Source organism: Macaca mulatta, chromosome 13, assembly GCF_049350105.2.
Source record: "Macaca mulatta isolate MMU2019108-1 chromosome 13, T2T-MMU8v2.0, whole genome shotgun sequence".
In the NCBI taxonomy this organism is placed as follows: domain Eukaryota; kingdom Metazoa; phylum Chordata; class Mammalia; order Primates; family Cercopithecidae; genus Macaca; species Macaca mulatta.
In genome coordinates, this window is record NC_133418.1 from 38,149,278 (window position 1) to 38,170,532 (window position 21,255).

The 21,255-nt window shown below is 49.0% G+C and overlaps 1 protein-coding gene across 7 annotated transcripts in view; it reads left to right on the plus strand.

The window, feature by feature from the left end:
- The window catches only part of REEP1 (receptor accessory protein 1), a 123,417-nt gene extending 102,264 nt beyond the window's left edge, over positions 1 to 21,153 (plus strand). For 2 of the 7 annotated variants that reach the window (XM_077959092.1, XM_028832322.2), the window contains 4 exons: positions 2,099 to 2,276; positions 7,824 to 7,859; positions 15,062 to 15,213; positions 18,056 to 21,153. In XM_077959092.1, coding sequence (XP_077815218.1) covers positions 2,099 to 2,276; positions 7,824 to 7,859; positions 15,062 to 15,213; positions 18,056 to 18,127 — 438 coding nt within the window. In that variant the 3' untranslated portion in view covers positions 18,128 to 21,153. Of the gene's footprint in view, positions 1 to 2,098; positions 2,277 to 5,833; positions 6,074 to 7,823; positions 7,860 to 15,061; positions 15,214 to 18,055 lie in introns of those variants that run through there. The other 5 variants (XM_077959093.1, XM_028832324.2, XM_077959095.1 and 2 more) reach the window with 3 other exon arrangements.
- The last annotated feature ends 102 nt before the right edge of the window (positions 21,154 to 21,255 follow it).

The following is a 21,255-nucleotide window of genomic DNA, read 5'->3' on the forward strand; positions in this document are numbered from 1 at the left end:
TAGAATGTTTCTGAGTAAAATAATCATGGATCATTGGCTTTTATATTTGAAGGGGTTATATAATGGGTGTCTGGCTGGTCCAGCCTACATTGGCAAAGACCACCCAGCTGTTCCTGCCAAGGACGTGAGGCCTTGGACCCTTGCCCACCATCACTCTAGAGCAGTGTCTGAGGCAACCAGGGTGATGTCTGTCTTTTTTCATGTAATAGCCTCCAAATACTTCTTGGCCTGGATTTACAATTCTAATTGTATTTATTTGATTATTTAAATAGTTTTCTTTGTGCTATTGTTGTTGGTTTCCTGGCGACGTGGTTTTTATATCTTTGGTAGGTTGGGAACAGATCTGGTTCATATTTTAGTGCATCTTGGTTTTAGTCTGACACTTCTTTCTTTCTTTTTATTTCTTTGAGACAGGGCCTCACTCTGTTGCCCAGACTAGAGTGCAGTGGTATGATCCCAGCACACTGTAGGCTCTACCTCTTGGGCTCAGGCAGTCCTCCCACCTCAGTGTCCCGAGTAGCTGGAACTACAGACATATACCACCATGCCCAGCTAGTTTTTTAAATTTTTTGTAGATACATGGTCTCACTACGTTGCCCAGGCTGGTCTCGAACTCCTGGACTCAAGCAATCCTCCTGCCTCAGCCTCCCAAAGTACTGGGATTACAGGCATGAGCCATCAGGCCTGGTCTCTTCTGGCATTTCTTTTAAACCTGCGTGCAAGCCCCTTTTGTTTCCCTCTCCCCTTTAATGAACTCATTTTGCGTTTGCTCCTTGATCCCATCTGGATCTTTCACTTCAGCGAATTGCTGTGCTTTGTTGGTTCATTTTCATTATTTTTTACATTAAGTAAAATGAAAAAAATCTTCCAAACCCTTCTCTCACCCCTGAAAACCTCTTACTCAACTGTTTTGGCCCTTGCTTGTTTCATCATTCCTACCAACAGCCCTCTTGTCAGCGGCTTGAATTGATTTTGTGCTGATCTGTTGGTTCTGTTATGTCTGTTGTGCAGTATTGTCCCCAAGTCCCCTGGATCTCTGGGAGCACTCTTTCCTTCATTATCCAAGTGGCATAGAATACCTCTCCCATGCCACTGTCGTGCCATGCACCCGAGGGAAGCCTGCATACCCTCCAGGCTTTCTTCTTTCTGAAGATGTCTGAGTTCATTCATTTGCCTGGTAGTTACTTGCCTGTCACTTCTTGCTCCAAATTTCCCCAGACTCCTCCCACTTTCAGGTTTCTGTAGCCTCTCTGCAGCCCCTGAGGCACACTTAAAGCAATGCCACCATCCCTTCACTGTGATCATTTTCACTCTGACACATTCTCTCATCCAGACAGTGAGGAGCTGCTCTTTCCTAAGTAAAATGCATTGATCTTGCTTTCTAAACAAAAGAACAATTCCCCTCCGAGACTAATTCTCTGTCTCCCTCAGAACATGAAATGGTTACAGTCAGCAGGGGTTTTTTAAATCATTTTTTTCCTTCCTGATTCATTACCTTTTGGGTATTTTATGAGGCTGAAATGCACCAGCAGAAGTAAATGTGCCTTGCAGACAGTGATATGCTATACAAATAAAAGAAATTTCCGTTGTCAAACATTTAGAAAAATATTGTCTGTATTTTGTGTCCTTTGAAAATAGTAAGAACTAAGCACATTGAATATTAGGTTTTGATTGCCTGACCAGATTCTCATGTACTGAGAAAAACGTAGATACATGTGGATTTTTATTTATGCAAAGCAAGAGAAGCAGCAGGTGGCCTGGAGGGAGTAGGAGCTGCAGGCAGTAGTCACGAGCTTGGCCCTGGGTCTGTCTGAGGCTCCTGATCAGGATCATCATCGTATCATCGTGGGAGTGTCTGAGGGTAGGGAGGGAGCCTGGAGCCAAAGGAGCAATTGCTGAGCCCCAGAGGAGGCCCTGGAAAATTCCGGGATTTGACCCTCTCTGTGTTTCCAGCAGCTGTGTCTGGGCACCTGCGCCTCAGAGTTGATCCAGGTCTTGATTTCCGCCTTGCTGACCATCAGAGCTCCCTCTTGGCCTTTGTCGAGTCTGACCTGTGGAGCAGGACCTCTGACGTGTGCCCTTCCTGTGTTGTATCCAGGGACAGGGTGCCTTATCAGAGAGACTGCGGAGCTTCAGCATGCAGGACCTCACCACCATCAGGGGAGACGGCGCCCCTGCTCCCTCGGGCCCCCCACCACCGGGGCCTGGGCGGGCCAGCGGCAAACACAGCCAGCCTAAGATGTCCAGGAGTGCTTCTGAGAGCGCTAGCAGCTCAGGTAGGTGTTACTTTACTTCCCCTCTTTCCCACTCCTTGGGCCTCGCTTTCCTTAAGAGAGGCCCAGTCCACAGTGTGGCATGCAGCCTGGCCCTGGCCCCGTGGACCTGCCACCAACAGAGGTGTCCATCAGATCATGCCAGGTCAGCCAAGGGGCGGAGCACCCCTCAGGCCAGGCCAGGAAACCGGCCTGGTGACTCTGGTCAGGGACAGGGCTAGGTCACCTGCACCAGAGGGTCCCCCTTTCTCCATATGATTGTCTGGGGAACTGGGGATAGTTGGGGGATAGTGTCTAGGCAAAGCCTGGAGGCAGCAGGCACAACTGGACCCGGGCCCCAGGAGCCTTCTGTGTTGTCTTCTCAGACTCTGGGGAGGCGTACCTGTTGACACCTGAATGTTGTCTTCTCACCCGGGCTTACTGTTCTCACGGGCCCTCTTCCCTGCCTGAATATTGCCTGTCCTCTCTCTCATTCTGCTGTCTCCTTCTCATCTCTCACCTCTCATGTACCTCACACCATCCCCAGCCTCTGCATACCAAGGGCCATGCTAGCTCTGAGTTCTCGTTCCTGTGGTGACCGGGACCTTACAGTAACCACACCTCTGCCTCCAATGTCTGACTCTGGTGTCACACGCCCATCGTGGGATTGCCGGTATTGGGACTGACCTGGGGACCACGTTAAACATGCAAAGTCCTGGGCCCACCCACAGAGGCTTCACTAGATCTGGGGTGAGACCCAGAAGTGTGATTTCATTGAGATGCAGCCACGTTTGGGAACCCCCTGGCATCGGATCCACCAGCGTGGGTTTCAGGCTCACGGAGGGTAGGGGCACAGGCTAGGGACACACAGTTTCCCAGGCTGCTCCTTGGGAGGATACCAGGGGCCTCGGCTCTCAGGGGCTGAGCACAGCAGCTGCTCAGGACTGATGGTGGGAGCATGCGGGACGGTTCTGGATCACCTCTTCTGCCTCCCTGTGGTGAGAGGGGTGGGAATCTATGTCCACAACGTATGTCTGGTGGCTGCCTGGCCCTTAAATCTACAAATAGAGATGCCTGGCCACCTGTGACTGACCATGTGCTATAAGGTGCAGCCTGCAGGGGACACCTTGGCCATAAGCCCCATGTCCTGACAGACCCCATCTGATGCTCGGGGGTCATAGCCATCGACCGGAAGGCATGAGGCCTGTGGCTGCCTGGGAATGGCAACTCATGCTCAGAGCCAAGTGCAGCTCGGGGCTCTGTCCATTTCCTCCCTCTCAGCAGTGTCCCCTTGGTCCTTCGCAGGTCTTAAGACTGTGGCTTTTCTGTTGGGACATGTTTTAACCCTGTCACTGCTGGAAGCAGGACAGGGTTGGGGAGGTGGAGTCTTGGCTGTGGGGGTGATGGCCACCTCAGGGAGGGGTTCCCCGCTGAGGGACCCCCCCGCCCTGCCGCAGGAATGGAATCCCAAAAGGCCAGGCAGGAAATGACCTCAGGGATCTTTCAGTTAAATCCAATGATTTTACCGGTGAAGAGACAGAGGTCCAGGGAAGGGGACTGTGCAGGGTCACCCACTCTGGGCTACAGTAGAGTGTGGCCTCCTGACTCCGGGGCCAGTGCCCTTGGTCACTCACTCATCAACCATCCAGGCTTTGTCAAGCATCTACAGCTTCTGGTCTGCTGGACACTGCCCCAGAAATAGGGATACAAAACAGAGTTAGGTCTCATCTCCACACTGCATCAGCTCATCGTCTACCAAGCCTCAGATGAAAGCTGCCCCTTAGATGGAAAAGGGACCTCAATTCAGTGAAACCCAGAGGGCAGAGAGCAAGAACCAGTGGGGTACAGTTCCAAGGGGGTAGCCACTTGCTTGCTGCATGACCCAGGCAAGCTGTTTACCCTCTCTGCACCCCAGATTTCTTATCTATACAAGAAATGACACCCCTTTGTAGGGGTACTGTGAGGCTTCAAGTGAAACAAACCATGTAAAAGTGTTTATGGTCATGCCTGGCACCAGTGCATAGTAGCTGTTATCACTGTTCTTTTTTGTAATTTGTTTCGCCTGAGAAGGCACATTGTCATGCTGAGTGTCCAGGAGCAAAATGGGCCATCTTGGGAGGTAGTGAGATCCCTGACATTGGAAGTACACAAGCCAAAGCTGGATGGTCAGGTTCAAGGGAGGGATTCCTGATTTGGCTAGGAAGCGGGCCTAGGTGGCCCTGGCATCCCTTTGCCTCTAAGAGTCTGTATTGCCATTTTAGAGGTGAGCCCAGTGGAGGAAGCAGGCTCAGAGAGGTTGTGCAGTGGGCTGAGGCCCCCAGGCCCAGAATCCAGGCCTCCTGCCTAGACCTCCCCTGGTGAATTATTCCGGGCAGCCACAGAACTGGGAATGCAAGAAGCTGTCAGGGTCTGCAGGGAGATGGGAGTGTCTTCTGGGCTTGGAGCACCTTCCCAGCCCAGCACCAGGTAGAAAAACGTTTGAGATGACTGCTTTGGCACTGGCTCTGCCACTCTCCATGACCAGAGGGGATGACGTCCCCTGCCATTCCCCAGGGAGGCAGTGGGGAGTGTTCCGGCTGTCCTGGGCTGAGAGGACCAGCTGTGCTGCATCACGCCGCAGCCCTCCTCACTGCTGGCCCACTTGGCCTCAGCACCTATGACCACAGGGGGCAAAAAGGAAAGGTGCAACCCAGCAGGGAGGCCAGGAACAGTGTGGTGCTCTTTCCAGCTGTTCTGGAGCCTAAAATAAAAGCCATCTCAAAAAGGAAGACAGGAGCCAGGCGCAGTGGTTCACGCCTGTAATCCCAGCACTTTGGGAGGCTGAGGCGGGTGGATCACTAGAGGTCGGGAGTTCAAGACCAGCCTTACCAACATGTAGAAACCCCGTCTCCACTAAAAATACAAAATTAGCCAGGCGTGGTGGCACATGCCTGTAATCCCAGCTATTCATGGAGTAGCTGAGGCAGGATAATTGCTTGAACCCCGGATGCAGAGGTTGCAGTGAGCTGAGATTGAGCCATTGCACTCCAGTCTGGGCAACAAGAGCAAAACTCCGTCTCAAAAAAAAAAAAGGAAGACAGGTGAAAGATGGCCTGGGGCCTGGATATGGGGCAGAATTGCCTGGATCAGAGGCTCTTGGGCTATCATACCCTCAAGTAAGGTCAACGTGCCTTGGAGGAAGTCTGGCAGAGGAAGCCCATTTATACTGGGCTGGTGTAGCCTTCCCAACTCAGCCCCCAGTGTGGGCCTCAGATGCCAGGCCACATCAGGTAGCAGAAAGGGCCCCAGAAGAGGGGAAGACACTAGACTTCATCCTGGCTGGGTGATGCCGGGCCTGTGCAGACACAGCAAAGGCAGCACAGCAAGGCACGCTTGTTCCTGCTGAGCTTCAATTCAGCCTCAGAACTTCTCTCAGAACAACCCAGGCAGAAGCTACCATAGGATTTGACCTTGGCACAGAGGACAGACCTGATTCCCTTAGGCTTTTTTCTTTGTAAAACAAAATGCCCAATAATCCCTATTCAGCCTATGTCTTAGGGTTGTGAGGAGAGGAAACCAGAGAATTTGCAAACCCTGGACAGGTGGCAGGAGTTGAAGACAACCTGGAGAGAGGTGGGAGCTGTGCTTCGTGGAATTCTCTGCAGCCTCTGGAAGCAACAGATTAAATGTGCACACAATGGAACTTGAAAGCATGATGCCAGCTGAAGAAAAGTGCAGAACAGAATGAGATTTTATCTAACAATTTATGTAAAATAAAAAGCTACGCCTATCATGCAAAGTAACAATACAGAGTTTATATGAAGAACATGTTCAAACAAAAAGTTGCATATTAAAATATTAGAAATGACACTCCTTGAGGAGGAAGGAGAATGTGAGTTCGGTGTGGGAATAAAAGTCATGTAAAGGCACATAAAAAGGGTTGCCAGGCGCAATGGCTCACACCTGTAATCCCAGCACTTTGGGAAGCCAAGGCAGGCGGATCACCTGAGGTTGAGAGTTTGAGACCAGCCTGACCAACATAGAGAAACCACATCTCTGCTAAAAATACAAAATTAGCCAGGCGTGGAGGCGGGCACCTGTAATCCCAGCTACTCAGGAGGCTGAGGCAGGAGAATCGCTTGAACCTGGGAGGCAGAGGTTGCGGTGAGCTGAGATCACGCCATTGCACTCTAGCCTGGTCAACAAGAGTGAAACTCTGTCTCATTTTAAAAAAAAAAAAGGCCGGGCGCGGTAGCTCAAGCCTGTAATCCCAGCACTTTGGGAGGCCGAGACGGGCGGATCACAAGGTCAGGAGATTGAGACCATCCTGGCTAGCACGGTGAAACCCCATCTCTACTAAAAAATACAAAAAACTAGCCGGGCGAGGTGGCGGGCGCCTGTAGTCCCAGCTACTCGGGAGGCTGAGGCAGGAGAATGGCATAAACCTGGGAGGCGGAGCTTGCAGTGAGCTGAGATCCGGCCACTGCACGCCAGCCTGGGCGACAGAGCGAGACTGTCTCAAAAAAAAAAAAAAAAAAAAGTGAGGGGGGTCCCATGAACCAGTATGGACCATTCGCTGTGAGCCGAGAAGGGATATCCACGTGACCTCTTGCATCTTGAGTAAAGGAAGGAAGATGCACACAAACAAGGAAGAGAGGAAGGGGCACAAAGACTGTCCCTGCACGGTCACTCAGCGCTTGCAAGCTCCTGGCAGGCAGACAAGGGTTCTGTGCTTCCCTCTGTAAATGCCTACCCAACATACCCACCACATGCCTGGCACACAGAGACCTCCGCATGTGCTCTGAGGACACAGGGTCTAGGCGTTGGAGAAGGGGAAGGAGAGTTCTTTCCTGCTGCTTTCAGCACCCAGAATGGGGCTGGGCGGTGTACTTGGCCTGACCCTCTCTCTTGCCTGGAATTTTCCTCTTTGCTTAAAGGGTCAGGGCAGGCAGGGATTGACGGGGCCCTCCCTGCAGAATGAGCTGGGAGGTGTGTAGTCAGATACCATATGCCGAATGCCTAGCACTGGACACCAGGAAGTGTACAAGAAATGTTGAAAGAATGACCCTGCCCTTCCATGGACTTGGAGTCACTCTGTGAGCATGTATTTAGTGAGCACCTACTCTATGCCAAGGCCCAGATGCGCACCAAGACCAAAGGCGTGTACCAGGCAGCAGCCAGTTAGGCCTTTGCAAATGCCCAGATATGAAGCACTTTGGGGTTCAGAGGTAAGTCTGAGGAGGTTTCCTGGAGGACATTCTGAACTGGAAAGCGAAGAGAGGAGGCTCTGGGCAGGGGTGCTTGGAGTTATTTCCCAGAGGGAACTTTGACTGTCGCCTGCCTTGCCTAGGGCTGCAGGGTGCAAGGACTGACTTGCGTGCCAGGTGAGGGTATCTTCTGCACCCGAGTGGAAACTGAATCTGAGATGACTCTTTCCCCACTTTGGTGTCTCTACAGAGACCCACATTCCTGGGATCCCTGTATTGTACACACTGGGGTCCCCATACCTCTCCGAGGCCTCCCTGTTTGCCCGGGGCTGGTTCCTGTCCAGTGGGGGATGTCACTGATGGTGCCCCCACCCCATTCCCACAGTGTGTACCTGCTGCTCCACCTGCAGGACCTGGAAAGGTGAGTAAGCAGCCAGCCTCTCTGCAGCGTGCTGGACTCTCACTTGGGAAGAGCTTCTAACCAGGAGTGGGCACCTGACCTTGGGGCTCCCTTTCGGCTGCATGGTCACAGGGAGGGGTCAGGAGGTAACCCTTTATAACAGCAAACACAGTAGCTTACAGTTTCTGTGGGCTAGAAACTGGGAGCAACTTACCTGGGTGGTTCTGGCTCAGGGTCTCTCAAGAGGCTGCAGTCAAGATGTCAGCCCGGGCTGAGCCATCAGAGGGCTTGACAAAACTGGAGGGTCCACTTTCAAGATGTCACTCTTATGGCTGTTGACTGGAGGCTCCTTACTCATGGGCCTCTCCGAGGCTGCTTAAGAGTCCTTACAACATGGCAGGTGGCCTGGCCTAGAGTGAACCATTCAAGAGAGAGAGGGCAGGCAGGAAGCCAGGGTACCTTTCCTGTCCTAGGTTTTGAAGTCACACTCATCACTTCTGCCTTATTCTATTTGTCGGAAGCATGTCATTAAGCCCAGTCCACATTCAAGGGGAGGAGAATTAATCTCTACCTCTTGAAGGGAGGAGCATCAAAGAATGTGTGGAGATATCTTAAAACCACCACAGGGTCACTGGGCGCGGTAGCTCATGCCTGTAATCCCAGAACTTGGGAGACAGAAGTGGGAGGATTTCTTGAGCCCAGGAGTTCGAGACCAACCTGGGCAACATAGCAAGAATGAATCTCTACAATTAAAAAAAAAAAAAAAGACCAGGCGCAGTGGTGTGCAACTGTAGTCTCAACTACTCGAGAGGCTGAGGCAGGAGAATTGCTTGAGCCTGGGAAGTCAAGGTTGCAATGAGCCATGATCGTGCCATTGCACTTAAGCTGGGTGACACAGCAAGACCCCGTCTCAAAAAAAAAAAAAAAAAAAGGCCACAACAGGGTCATACTTCTTTGTGCTCCAGGTAAGGACACAGGAACTTCAGAGGACTAAGGTCCTCTGAAATGATGAAGTCCTGAAGTTCCAGGGGTTTCTGGTCCTAGGGCAGCCAAGGGAGCCCTGGTCCTGCTTTGCCACTTACTAGCTGTACAACTGCATGAATCACCTAACCGCTGTGAGCTTCAGTTCCTCCTCTTAAAACGGAGATGAGATCCTGCTTCCTGGCATCACTGTGCTGTTGTGAAAATGGCTGTGAAAGGGCCATAATAATCCTGGGAAGGATGATGATGATGGTGATGATGGTGGTGATGGTGATGATGGTGGTGATGGTGATGGTGGTGGTGGTGATAGCCTGGAGCAGCCAGGAGACCCCCCGGGAGAGTGGAGGTCTCCCAGTTCTGGACAGGGACTCCTGCTGCTGCCTTCCCAGTGTGTGAGTGATGGCTTGTTGGAGCCATGGCCACCTGGTGGTTGCTGTGACCTGCTTCTCCAGTTGCCTAACCTTAACTAGATACATTAGGGACTAGTGAGGGTGCTGGACTAATCCAGCGCCCCTTTCATGCTGCCTGGCTCCCCATGGAGAAGCTGCCTTAGGCTCAGAAGGCAACAGGGGCGATGCCTGGCCTGCAGCCTGCTGGCTACTGTCAGGGGAGGAAGGCAGGCATGCAAGGTGCCTAATACAGCTTTTGCTCCAGCCCTGGTGCCGCGAAGGCGTGACATGCCCTTCCCACATTGGCAGTGAGCAAGACAGGAAACTGCATTATGTGACGTGTCCTGTTTTCCCTGCATTGCTTTATTTTTAAGGCTCTCAGTGCTCAGCTTTTTAAGTCTTTTATAGAAGAGTTGTAGATTAGGCCAGGCACGGTGGCTCACGCCTGTAATCCCAGCCCTTTGGGAGGCCGAGGCAGGTGGATCACCTGAGGTTGGGAGTTTGAGACCAGCCTGACCAACATGGAGAAACCCTGTCTCTACTAAAAATATAAAATTAGCAAGACGAGGTGGCGCACGCCTATAATCTCAGCTACTCGAGAGGTTGAGGCAGGACAATCGCTTGAACCCTGGAGGCGGAGGTTGCGGTGAGCTGATATGGCACCATTGCACTCCAGCCTGGGCAACAAGAGCGAAACTCCATCAAAAAAAAAAAAAAAAAAAAAAAAGCTGGTGATTTTGGAGGCCGTAAGGCCAAACTGAGCTGACAGACGAGTCTGAGCAGGGCTGCAGGTGGAGACAAGTGTCCTAGCCCAGCTCTGACTCTAACCCTGTGTCTCTGTGGGGCCTCCTGGTCCAAGTTGGAAATGAAGGGGCTGCGTTCAGCTGTTTCCAGCTCCGGGCACGAGACGCTGGCCTGGTGGACACACTAGTTCATGGGAAATGACCCTGTGGTGCCAGTGGCTCCAGGCAACTGTAGGGATTTCTGTCTTTTCACACTGTAGTTTTGAGTCTGCAAATTCTGTGAGTAATTCCAAAAGCCTCTAATTCTGGGAGACTGGCACTTGGTCGGGGAGAGTGGCTGTCCTCTCCTCCATTCTTCCCCTGGCACTGCTCTGTGCTGCTCTCAGAAGCCCTTTCCTGCCATGACACCTGGTGGTTTCATGATCAGACAGAGCGTTTCCAGTGCATTTCAATAGAGCTGTGGTTGATTGTAGGAACTGAATAGTTCTGGAAGGCTGCACATGCATAAGAGTGTGTCCAGGATTCAGTGTCCAAGTTCTGGTTCCTCATCCCCGAGCAAGTTGGGAGCTGCTGGGATGGGGGTTGCTGGACAGTGGGAAGCAGGTGAGGCCTGGTGGCGGCCTCAAGACCTGGAAGCCGTTGCCCCAGCCCTTCCTTTCTTTGGCCTTTGTCTCTCCAAGGGCCTCTTAATACCTGTGTCCTGGCTCTCAGGTCTGCATGCAAGGAACCCTTTGATGATTGGCCTACACCGTTCCCTCTGAGGCCTTGGGAAAACCCGTGCACTCTGCAGGCCTCGGTCTCCCCCTCCATTAGGTGTCCCTTGGTCCTCCCAGCTCTGACAGTCTACTGGGTTGTGCAGTGGTGGCAGATGGTGTTGGGGGAAGTCTGTCTTGCACCTGGGGCTATAGGCTGACTCTTAAGCGGTAAGAGGATTTCACAGGTGTCGGGGACACTTTCCTCCTGGTCCACTGAAATGTCACAGGGGGCGCTCACTCAGGCCAAAGCCTGGGAAGATTCAAATTACTTCTGGGGCCATGCAGAGCCCCAGGATCCCTCAGCAGACAGGAACATTTTCTAGGAGTTGTAAATTCAGGTCTTAATTTATGATGGGGGTAGGGGAAAGGAGGCCTTTCAGAGGCTGCTAAGTGCCTTTTAGGGCAGTGACAGAGCTTGGAGGCCCCAGAGGGCAGCAGCCTCTATTCTAAGCTGCACATCTCAGATGCCAGAACATTCTCTTCCCATCTTTGCTGTGTTCCTGCCCCATTTGTCAACTGATTCCCTATTGTTTTCTGCATGTCTTTGTCTCTCTTTTTCTGTGTCTATTATTATCTCTCTCTCTCCTTTTTTCTCTGCCTACCTCTATGTAATATAGAGCTGAACTCTGGATTACTGCCTGTGTGGTTAGTCATAGAGGTGCCCCTCCCCGCTTTTTAAAATCAAGCATGTAGGACAAAATTTTTAAAAGCAGTCATCCTTTTTGTCCTCTGAGAGAGAGAGAGAGAGAGAGAATTGCATTTTGAGTGTGGCCTCTGGGCAGTGTCCTGATTACAGCAGGAGGAGCTGCCTGAGGTTTAGAGCATGGGAAGTGAGTGAGCATGTGTGTGTTTGCATGTGTGCATGTGAGTGTGTATGTGTGTGTGGATGGGCATGCGTGCATGGTGCACACGTGTGTGAGTTTCAGTGCCAAAGACCCTTCTCTAACAGAATGTTCTTTTCTCTCTCCTCGGTGCTGTTGGGGACGTGGATGTAAGTGTTCCAGACAGGCGTGCTCTTCTGCAGACATTTGCTGCCTTCTATTAATGCTCCCGCTAATGTGTGCTGTGTGGGATGTTTTTGCTAACCTAGGGGAGGTTCTACTGCACTGCAGGGGTGGGGCGGCCCTAGGCCCAGTGCAGGCTACATAGGCCTTTAAAGGGCTGAGAGGCTCTGCCAGTTTCTCCCTCCCTGCCTTCCCCACAGAGAGAAGAGGTGGAGCCTGCAGCCCTGGCTGCTGTAACCCTGCTGACACGTTTGCTAATACAGAAACATCAGCCAAGGCCACACACCCATTCCCCTGCTGTGGAAGACAGCAGAGACCCTGCCCTTTCCTAGAAGCAACCCAGCTTTGGGCATCATAGTGGCAGCTCTGCAGGCTCAAGGCCGTGGCCACCATCACCTGAGGTTTGCAAGGTGTTATGGCCATGAACTTGGGTGGGAGACCCTCCTTCCATACACGTTGTCTCTGGGAGCCAATTAGAGTCCTAAGATATGGATAGCGATACTCTTTCAGGCCTGTTGCCAGGGGTAAGGACCTATTGGGTCACCAATCTTTAGATCTTCAGGGACAAGAACACGGAGGAGGCAGAGCATGGGATTTTCTACCCAGCTACTCACTCTCATGCTCCTCCTGGTGCCTTTCTTTTGGGACTGTGTTCTGTGGGGTTCATTTCTCCATGTATATTCCTTCCTGATAGAAAAAAGAGTTAGGTCTACTTGTGGAAATATATCTAAAGTAGCAAATCAAAGTAAGAAAATTGAAGCATGGGGAAAAGGGAGTGGGCAAGTAAGATGGAATCAGTGGGGAGAAGAACATTTTAAATGCATGCCATCAAGGTGTAGACTGTCGAGACACCTGGCTTCCTTGAAACCACTGCAAAGAGGGAAATACAATTAGTTAAGAGATTCATGTCCACTGTGCAACAGCCAGCCAGAGGCGTGGAAGCTTGTCTTATTTAGAATGTTTATTCTCACTGGTTCTGAGAGGAAGGCAAATATTATAGACAACACTCTTGGCAGAAATGCTCAGCGGACACAGTGACCTCCTAGGAGAGGTCTTCTCTTTTTAGGAGGTTCTCTCTGTAGCTTCTTCCTGAGGCTACTTCTGGCTCCCTTACTACCCACACTGACCTTTTTTGCTCCCAGCCTCTGCTGAGCTGAGCACTTGTTTCTAATCCTGCTTGGATATCTGGGTTGTCCTTGAACCATCACTCCTACTGGGCTGGAGGATCATTTCTTTTCTACCCTGCAATCCTTGCAGTGGAGAACATGCACAAAGCCTGAGATTATAGTGATGATGGTGATTTTGGTAATGTGTGAGTTCATTGCTCAGCCTCAGACTGGATGACTGGCCTGGGTTTTTAGTGAATCCAGACTGGATGACTGGCCTGGGTTGTTAGATGCCTGAGGATCTCACAGTGGCTTTGGGCCACCTTCTGACAGCCATCAGTACAGGGAAAGTCCTGGACCTGGATGTGGAGGTTACAGCATATGCAGAGGCACAGACTCGAACGGGCACCTACCCCACTTCCACGTCATGGAGTTTGCTGCTGGGGTGGAGCTGGCCAGGCTGCTTCTGCAGTTTTTGCCTTGGTCTGAGGGTTTTTGGTCCTTTTTCCCTCCTGCCAGGCAGGAGGTATCTGTGTCCAGAAGGAATTTCCTGGTTTGGTTAATGGGAGTATCAAGCTCTGACTTGGGACGAGAGCTGAGCTCTACTGAGATGACTTCAGGATTCTACTTAGTTTAGTTGATGAGTGGCCACTGTGTGCCCAGCCTTGGGTCAGGTGCTTAGAGGGACTGAGGGAGGATCAGCCATGGTCCCCCAACCTCAGGATGCCTTCTGTTGGCTAAGGCAATGAGACTGACATGAGGACCAGGGCACCCAACACAAGCTGTGTGGCACAGCCTCCAAGCACTGTCGGGTCTCAGAGTGGGGAGGCCAGGGAGGGTCAGAGTATTCAGCCAGGGCTCCCTGGAGTCACTGGTCTTTGTGCTCAACAGGATGCAGCTGATTAGGACAGAGGACGGGAGCAGAGGACAAACTAAACCCAGAGTAAATAAGCTGAGGGAAGTGCAGAGTAGAAATAAAAAATAATAATAATAATAAAAAAATCAAAGGAACATCAATGATCTCAGGACTTTACTTACTAAGGCCCAGCCTGAACCAATCACACCCCAGCCTAAAATTCAGCTTTCGGTGCTGTGCTGCCTCCTGCTGGCTGTTGGGGAGCACAGCAGTGGTAGCTGGTAAAGCTGCCCAAGATGAGGGTTCAGTTGTCTGTTTTACTCCACGCCTGGTGGTGGAATAGTCTAGCAAGTCCACTGTTGATGGAGAGAGAGCACATTCGGTGGCCGAATATGTTCTTAGGAGCAGGGTGTCCCAGGAAGAGCTCTGGTTTCTATTTGGAAGCCTCATGGTGATTGGACCAGATGGCTTGAGATCTCCTTAGTTCTGCATTCTGTGATTCTAGGTAAAAACAATAGATGAAGCATAGAAAGATGTGCGTGTATGATATCAGATAAGCTGGGTAGGGGCAGAAGATATTTTACATCTCAGCTAAGAACCGCCTAGCCAGATGACATGGAGTATGTATTAGCATTTAACATTTTAAAAATACTGTGGGTTCAATGAGATGAATTAATTCTGAAGCTTTTCCTACAGATGTACTCAAGGCAGACTAAAACAGGAATCTTGCTATTTTTTTTTTTTTTTTTTTCGTCAGAGGCTTCTGTCAGATTCTCCTTTCTTAGGTTTCTCTGCTTCTCTAGGACTGGGCCTTTGGGGAAAAAAAAAAAAACTATATAGCTTTGTTTAAAGTTATCCCTTAAGGCCTCCTGGCATTTTACATCCTGTCTCTTACAGAATGCTTGGAGTTGAATATGCAAGTATAATATACACTGTCAACGTGGCTTGTATGTATAACATAGAAACTGCTTCCCCACCCCACCCCACATCACTGCTGCCATCTTCTCTAGAGGAGATTCTTTCCCTAAGCATTCACCTGGTGTGGGATCACAGGACTGAGCTGCAGGGATTGATGTGTCTCAGTTAAGGCCGCTTCTTTCTTCACCCAGGGAAGTGGTGCCGCCTTGGTAGCTTTTCAGTAGATTCTGAGTCTGTGGTTGTTTCTATGCACAGTGCCTGGAGATTCATACAGCTTCATTTTCACAATCCCAGACCCCCTGCAAGGAGGCCCCCAAAACATCAGTGCTTCCTCAGACCCAGGGGCCTCAGCTGTCCTCACAGGCCTGGCTTGCTGTGCTGTGTGCCTAACCTTGCCCTTCCCTGCTCCCTGCACTGATGCCTCCTTGCTATACTTTGTCTCCTCTGTGTAGATTGTAAATGGACATTAAGTGGTTGAGGGAGATGTGAATGAGGGTGGTGTGAAGGCATGGGAGCCTCACCAGGTCCAAAACCCATTGGCGTTTTCTGACGAGGAGGAGGAAGACCTGCTGGATTTCATGTACAAGTATAAAGCACCTCGAAGGACGGAATTGCCCCTGGAGGTACACAGTGTCTGGGGCTGTGGGTTGGAGTGTGTTTTCCAAAGGCTGTGCCCTGGAGATTGGGGGTCCTGGGAGCATCGTCTCTTGGGGCACCAACATCTCCTCAATACCTGGGGTGGAATGACCTTCCATCAGACAAGCAGAACCAGCCACTGGATAGCATGCAGCTACTTGCCAAGGAGAGGAAATCCTATTAATTTCATTTAGAAATAGGAGTGTGAGCTGGGTGCAGTGGCTCACGCCTGTAATCCCAACACTTTGGGAGGCTGAGGCAGGTGGATCACCTGAGGTCAGTAGTTCGAGACCAGCCTGGCCAACGTGGCAAAACCCCTTATCTACTGAAAATACAAAAATTAGCCAGGCGTAGTGGCGTCCACTTATAATCCCATCTACTTGGTAAGCTGAGGCAGGAGAATCGCTTGAACCTGGGAGGAGGAGGTTGCAGTGGGACTGCACTGCTGCACTCCAGCCTGGATGACACAGCGAGACTCCTTTTCAAAAAAAAAAAGAAAGAAAGAAAGAAAGAAAGTAATAGGAGAGTGGTAAAGTATCTAGGTCTTTATTGTTTTGTTTTGTTTTTTCCAGGTATTAACTACTACTACTCTAAGTTGACGTACAAGTGAAAAGCAAACTAAATGAGTGTTTTGAGGGAAGAAAACTCAGAATGTGTTATTTGAAAAGTTTTCATAAGTAAGAACAAAGCTTGTTCATCGCTGTATCTCCAAGAGACAGCATAGTGCCTGGTACAAAGTAGCTATTCATGAAATGTTACTGAAGGGGTACAGCCCTTTAGAGTTACCAGAACCAATACCCTTGACATACATGCTATTGTCAGTTGTAGGATGTGGATGGAGTTCTGGCAGCAGGAGGGCTGAGCCTGGAGCCTCCTGGGCCTTGCTCTGTGACGTGGGTAGGGAGTCACCAGTTATAAGCACAGGTGCGGGGACCCCAGTCTTTTTCTCTGCTTCCTAAGGTCTCCTCTCTTATTCCCCATCTGCTGAGTATCACGACCTAAGAGGCCATCTGAAGCAAACAGGAAGTCTCTGTACAGACCCTTGTGAGACTTACATGGGGAGATGCCTTGAAATATTCCCTTCCACAGACACTGAGCAGCCTAGCATTCTTATTCATTAGGACTGTAATTATGACCACCTCTATGTGCAGTTAATCAGGTTCCTTTCCAAGGTGAGGCGCACATGCATCCCTTTTAAAGTTAAAGGGTTTGGGAAAGGATGTTCTGGGCTTGGACACTGCTGGAGGAGTCCGGCCTGGGCAATCTGGCCTGGGGAGCCTCCTGATGGGGAGAGGAGCCCAGCCTAAAGAATTCTAGGGCCCAAGGGTTTGTGCTGTTTTGCTTTTGTTTATTAAAGCTGCACAAAATGCTTTACTGTTTACTGTTCACCAGCCTGCCAAGAGGCAGATTACTGTAAAGGTGGGTTCCGTTGTTTCTGTTTTCAGTCTCTTTCCAGAGGTGGCTGGTAAGCATCTCGTAGTGGTAAGGCTGTAGCATGAGGATTCTATGAGAGGGCCTGAGTCTTGTTCTCTAGCTCATTCACTTCCTCCCTTCTACATGCCTGCCCAGCACTGAGTCACTCACCAGGAAATGGTGGTGAATGTGACATGGGCCTGCCCTCAGGAAGTCCCCAGTCTGGTGGGGAGTGAGCAGGGCCCCCACACACCCCCTTCTCACTGGGTGCAAAGTCCTCTGCTGTGGGACATGTACAAAACATGAGAGAACACAGGAGGTGACAATGCCTGGTTGTATGTGGCTAGGCAGTGGCAAGAGGGGCTCCGGGAAACCTTTGCAGAAGTGACCTTTGAGCTGGGTCCCCAGGAGGCCTAGAAATATGCAAGACAGAGGAGGGAGGGAAGGGCTTCCAGTCAGAAGGAAGACAGGTATGAACGGGCACAGTGTAGAGAAAGTTCTATGTGTATACAGAGAAGTGGACAGATATGGGGGCTGAGGGTAGGTCGGGGCCAGTTGTGCGAACCCCTTCGAGTGCTGTGCCAGAAAAAGTCCCCTTCACTTTCATTGAAATAGGAACTCCTCCTGTGATCTGTGTATCCTATGGAAAGAGGGGTCCCTTGAGAGTCATTTGTGGGAGAGATGAGGTGGAGCCCTTTATATAAGTTGAGCATCCCTAATCGAAAAATCTGAAATTCTTTGCGGACATGATGCACAAAGGTCATGCTCCAAGGAAGTGCTCTTAGGAGCATTCTGAATCTCAGATTTTCCGATTGCAGTGCTCAACTGGAATGTACATGCAAATATTCCAAAATCTGAAAGAAAAATCTAAAATCCAAAACACTTCTGACCCTAAGCATTTCCGGATAAGGGATATTCAACCTGAACTGCAACCTGGTGCTTGCCTTTGTGGTGTGGTGTGCTGTACATTAAGAGGTTTCACATCCAGAAAGGGGACTGGAAATTTGGTGATGAAAATTTGAGGCAAGTGCCAAAAAACATTAGGCTGGTTCCCAAAGGAAGTAACAAAAGCAAAGGAAGCGATGGGGAGATGTCTTCTTCTGCTGAATCATTTAAGATCATTTTGCTCCTCAGGCGGAAACAAGAAAGATGTGTCATTCTGCACAACCGTTCCCTTGGGAGATCGAGGAGCATAATTTAAGAGGGAGGCATCAGCCGCTCAAAGGGTCAGCTTCATGCGATATGTGGGATGGGACTCTGATGATTGCTTCCTGTTGCGGAGATTCAGGGAGACCCCAGCCCTAGCCAGCATTGGCCAAAGGAGCTGGAAGTCTCAACACAATGCCTTCCAGGTGCTGACCTCAAGATTCCACATTTACACCAAACTGAGGGACACCTTTCTGTTTTCTCTACCAGGCACCGCCTAGAATCCTTCGATCTCGCTTCAGGAAGAAAAGTACCTCATCCTCAGCCACCGAAACCACGTGAGTGAGATGAGCCAACAGCACCGGATCCACAGAATGTTTCTTCTCTGCCTTAAAGAGCTATTCACTAATAACATAGAAATCCGCAAGCTGGGTGTGCTTTGAGTGTGCAGCCTCACAAACATGGCCTTTTCTCTCTCCCCTTCCACTTTTAAGGATTTCTTTTTTTCCCCCTTTTCTTTATTTTGCTGGGGAGAGGCTAAAGGGAAAGGTAGTAGGGGCGGGGGTAGTGACCTTTAAGTCTTCTGAGGTTGGTAATTTTCCACAATTGGATTGTCATTATAGACAGCAGTGTGTTAATTAGAAAGATAAGAGAATCACCCCTATGCCGCTGAGATGTACATTTGTAATTTATCTGTTGCATACTTAGTTTTTAGTCCTGTAAATGCAAACAAAGCATTTTTTAAAACTTTCTTTGTTCTTGGTACTAATACTTTGAACTATGATGTACATATTTATGGCTTTTGGCTTTTAATATAATGGACTTGCAAGGGCTGCCAGAGGTTCTGACATGTAAGAAAACTGCAAAAAACAAATATAGAAAAATATTTTGATTCTAGAGAACGTCTCAGATGTGCTTATAAAGCTTCCAAATACAACTCCAGTAAGACATCCCTTTCCCTGCAGGAATGTGGTCTATATTCTTTAGATAGTTGTTTAGTTAAAAGACCAGACAAGTTACAAACTAAGAGAAACAATATTTCACAACACAGTAAAGTGTGATGAGAGGTCAGGGGAACATCCTAGGATAAGAGAAAAGTCACAGGAAGCTCATCTCCTCCCTGGATTCTGAATTAGGAGCTTCTGAATCTTTTCCAGGGATAGGCAGGTAGCTCACCCTTGGCGCAATTTCTTGAGGATGGGAACGTGTAGAGCTGTTGGAAGGAGTAATTCTGTGCTTGACAAAGGACGATTTCTCCTTTATCGTGACCAGTGCTGCTGATTTCCCCAGACAGAGGAGCTTACACTCTGAGCACCTTGTTTTAGCGAACTCTAGCGACACTTGTTTAGCTTAGCAAAAACAAACACACAAAAAACTGAGAACTGTGCTGTTTCAGATACGCCATAACAAACATCTGAAACACATGTGTAACCATCAAATGGTGGGCTCTAGAATGGTTTTCAAGCTTGAGATCTTTATGGGTTACACTTGCTGGTCAGACCCAGGAGCACCTGTGGCTCACACCTTCTGTTCCCCTCCTGGCCTGTGCAGAATAGAAACAGCAGACTCACACTCAATGGGCGCTACAGGCCTTATCAGATGTTTTATACAAGCCTGGATTGCTTAGTAGGGGAATAAGGCACTCTCTGAGGGGGCTTTCCACTTAGATTGAGAATTTTATTTGAAAAGAATCTGGTTTAAATGGCACTGTGGTCCGAGGTAGCTGCTCTCCCCGCTGAGAGCTGAGCCGAAATGTAAGAATAATATATTTGTGCTTCGAGTTGGTGTTTTCTTTCAGTGTAATGCATGCAGTGGTCACAACCCAGTTACTCATAATATTTGGATTGTATTTGTTCGTGGATATGCCCAGAAGACTAGATAATTAGTGTTATATACCATATAGAACTGTCAATCAACTATAAACAGGCCCAATTATAAACTGTTCCATTACTACGCAAACACATTAGAGGCCTTTGCTGATGATACATTAGCTGGACCTTAGCCACCCCAGAAAGGGTTTAATTTGAAGCTGATTGTTGCCAGATATGCATATTGGAATCCCGTCTACCCATAGTTCCTCTGAAGGTGATTTTGTAATTTGCAAGAGCATAGGAAAATATACCTAAAAGCGAATTTGTGGCTGAGAGGATAAACAGAGGCTGTTTGCTCATTTTCTGTGCCCCACACCCACCGATACCTAAATCTGTTAAGGAAGACAGAAAATGTTTTCTTTGTGCTCATTGAGTAGTTCCAGACGGAAGAATAATACACTCTTTAAAATATATTTACCTGTTAGTTGGAAGTACCCAGAATTATCAGAAACAAGAGCAAAAAAAAAAAAGCTTACACAGCTTCTTAGCAATTTTTTTTTTTTGCCATAACAATAAATTGCCTGTAGCAGCAGTTTAAAATCCTATTGTGAACAAGCTATATTTTCACCAATTTACAATGGAAAGTTGTGACAAGTACAGGTTATCAAGTTTGCACTTAACTATGCCAAAAAAAGTTTGAAGCGCTCTATTCTCAGACATGCTGTATTACTTCTCATTCAAGATTGAAAAATATGAAGGTATCCAAACTGCTGTCTTAATGTAAATGTAACTATTTTTCCTTCAAGTGTTGACTAGGGAGTCGGTTTCTCTCTTAAAGACACTCACTGTACAACTGAGAGCAGCTGTCATATTTCTGGCAAAATGTGTTTACGTATCTGACAAGCTGTACATTTGTGTATGAACTGACATAAAATGTGAAAGCCTGTAAGTGTACATGTAGTGGTGTGGTGTTCTGTCTAGAGGATACAACTGAATGTTTTTAATTTGCTGACTTACAGACACAGGCTGTTTACAAAATGCTAGCTGGAAAGTCTGTAATGTTCATGTCATAACTTTTAGTTAATTGCCATTGAGCACCTGTTCTGAGGAGGTGAGATGTGGACTTGTGCTTATGAACTGGAGAGTTTACTCACAATCCCTCCTGGCTTTGTGTGAATAGCTTGCTCACTTTGCTGGCCTTTGAAATGTGTTCTCTATGATAAGCTGTCCGTGTGTTTGTGATAAGAGTGCTTGTCAACCATGACCATCTTTGAGCCTTCCTAGTCTTTCACCTGGCACAGTATTTGAAATGGCAAAGGATGTGCTTCATCCTCTAACAGTGTACACTCCCAGAGCTGATATTCTGGATTGTGACTGTGCACATTTCCTCTAGTTCATTTCTGTAGTCCCTATAGAACGATCTGTAATAAAATAGTATACTGGACTGTGCATCAAAGGGATGTAAAATTACAGTATTCCAAAGGTTGAAGTTCTGCTGTTTTGTTATAATGCCTGATACACATCTTGAATAAAGTCTTAACATTTTTCTTTTAAAAACTATCTTTGTAATGTTGGGCTTAAAAGGAAAAAGGAAATATTTCTTTTCAAATATGGGAGGTAGCAAGGATTAGAAGCTGAGTGCTCAGCCATGGACTGGCC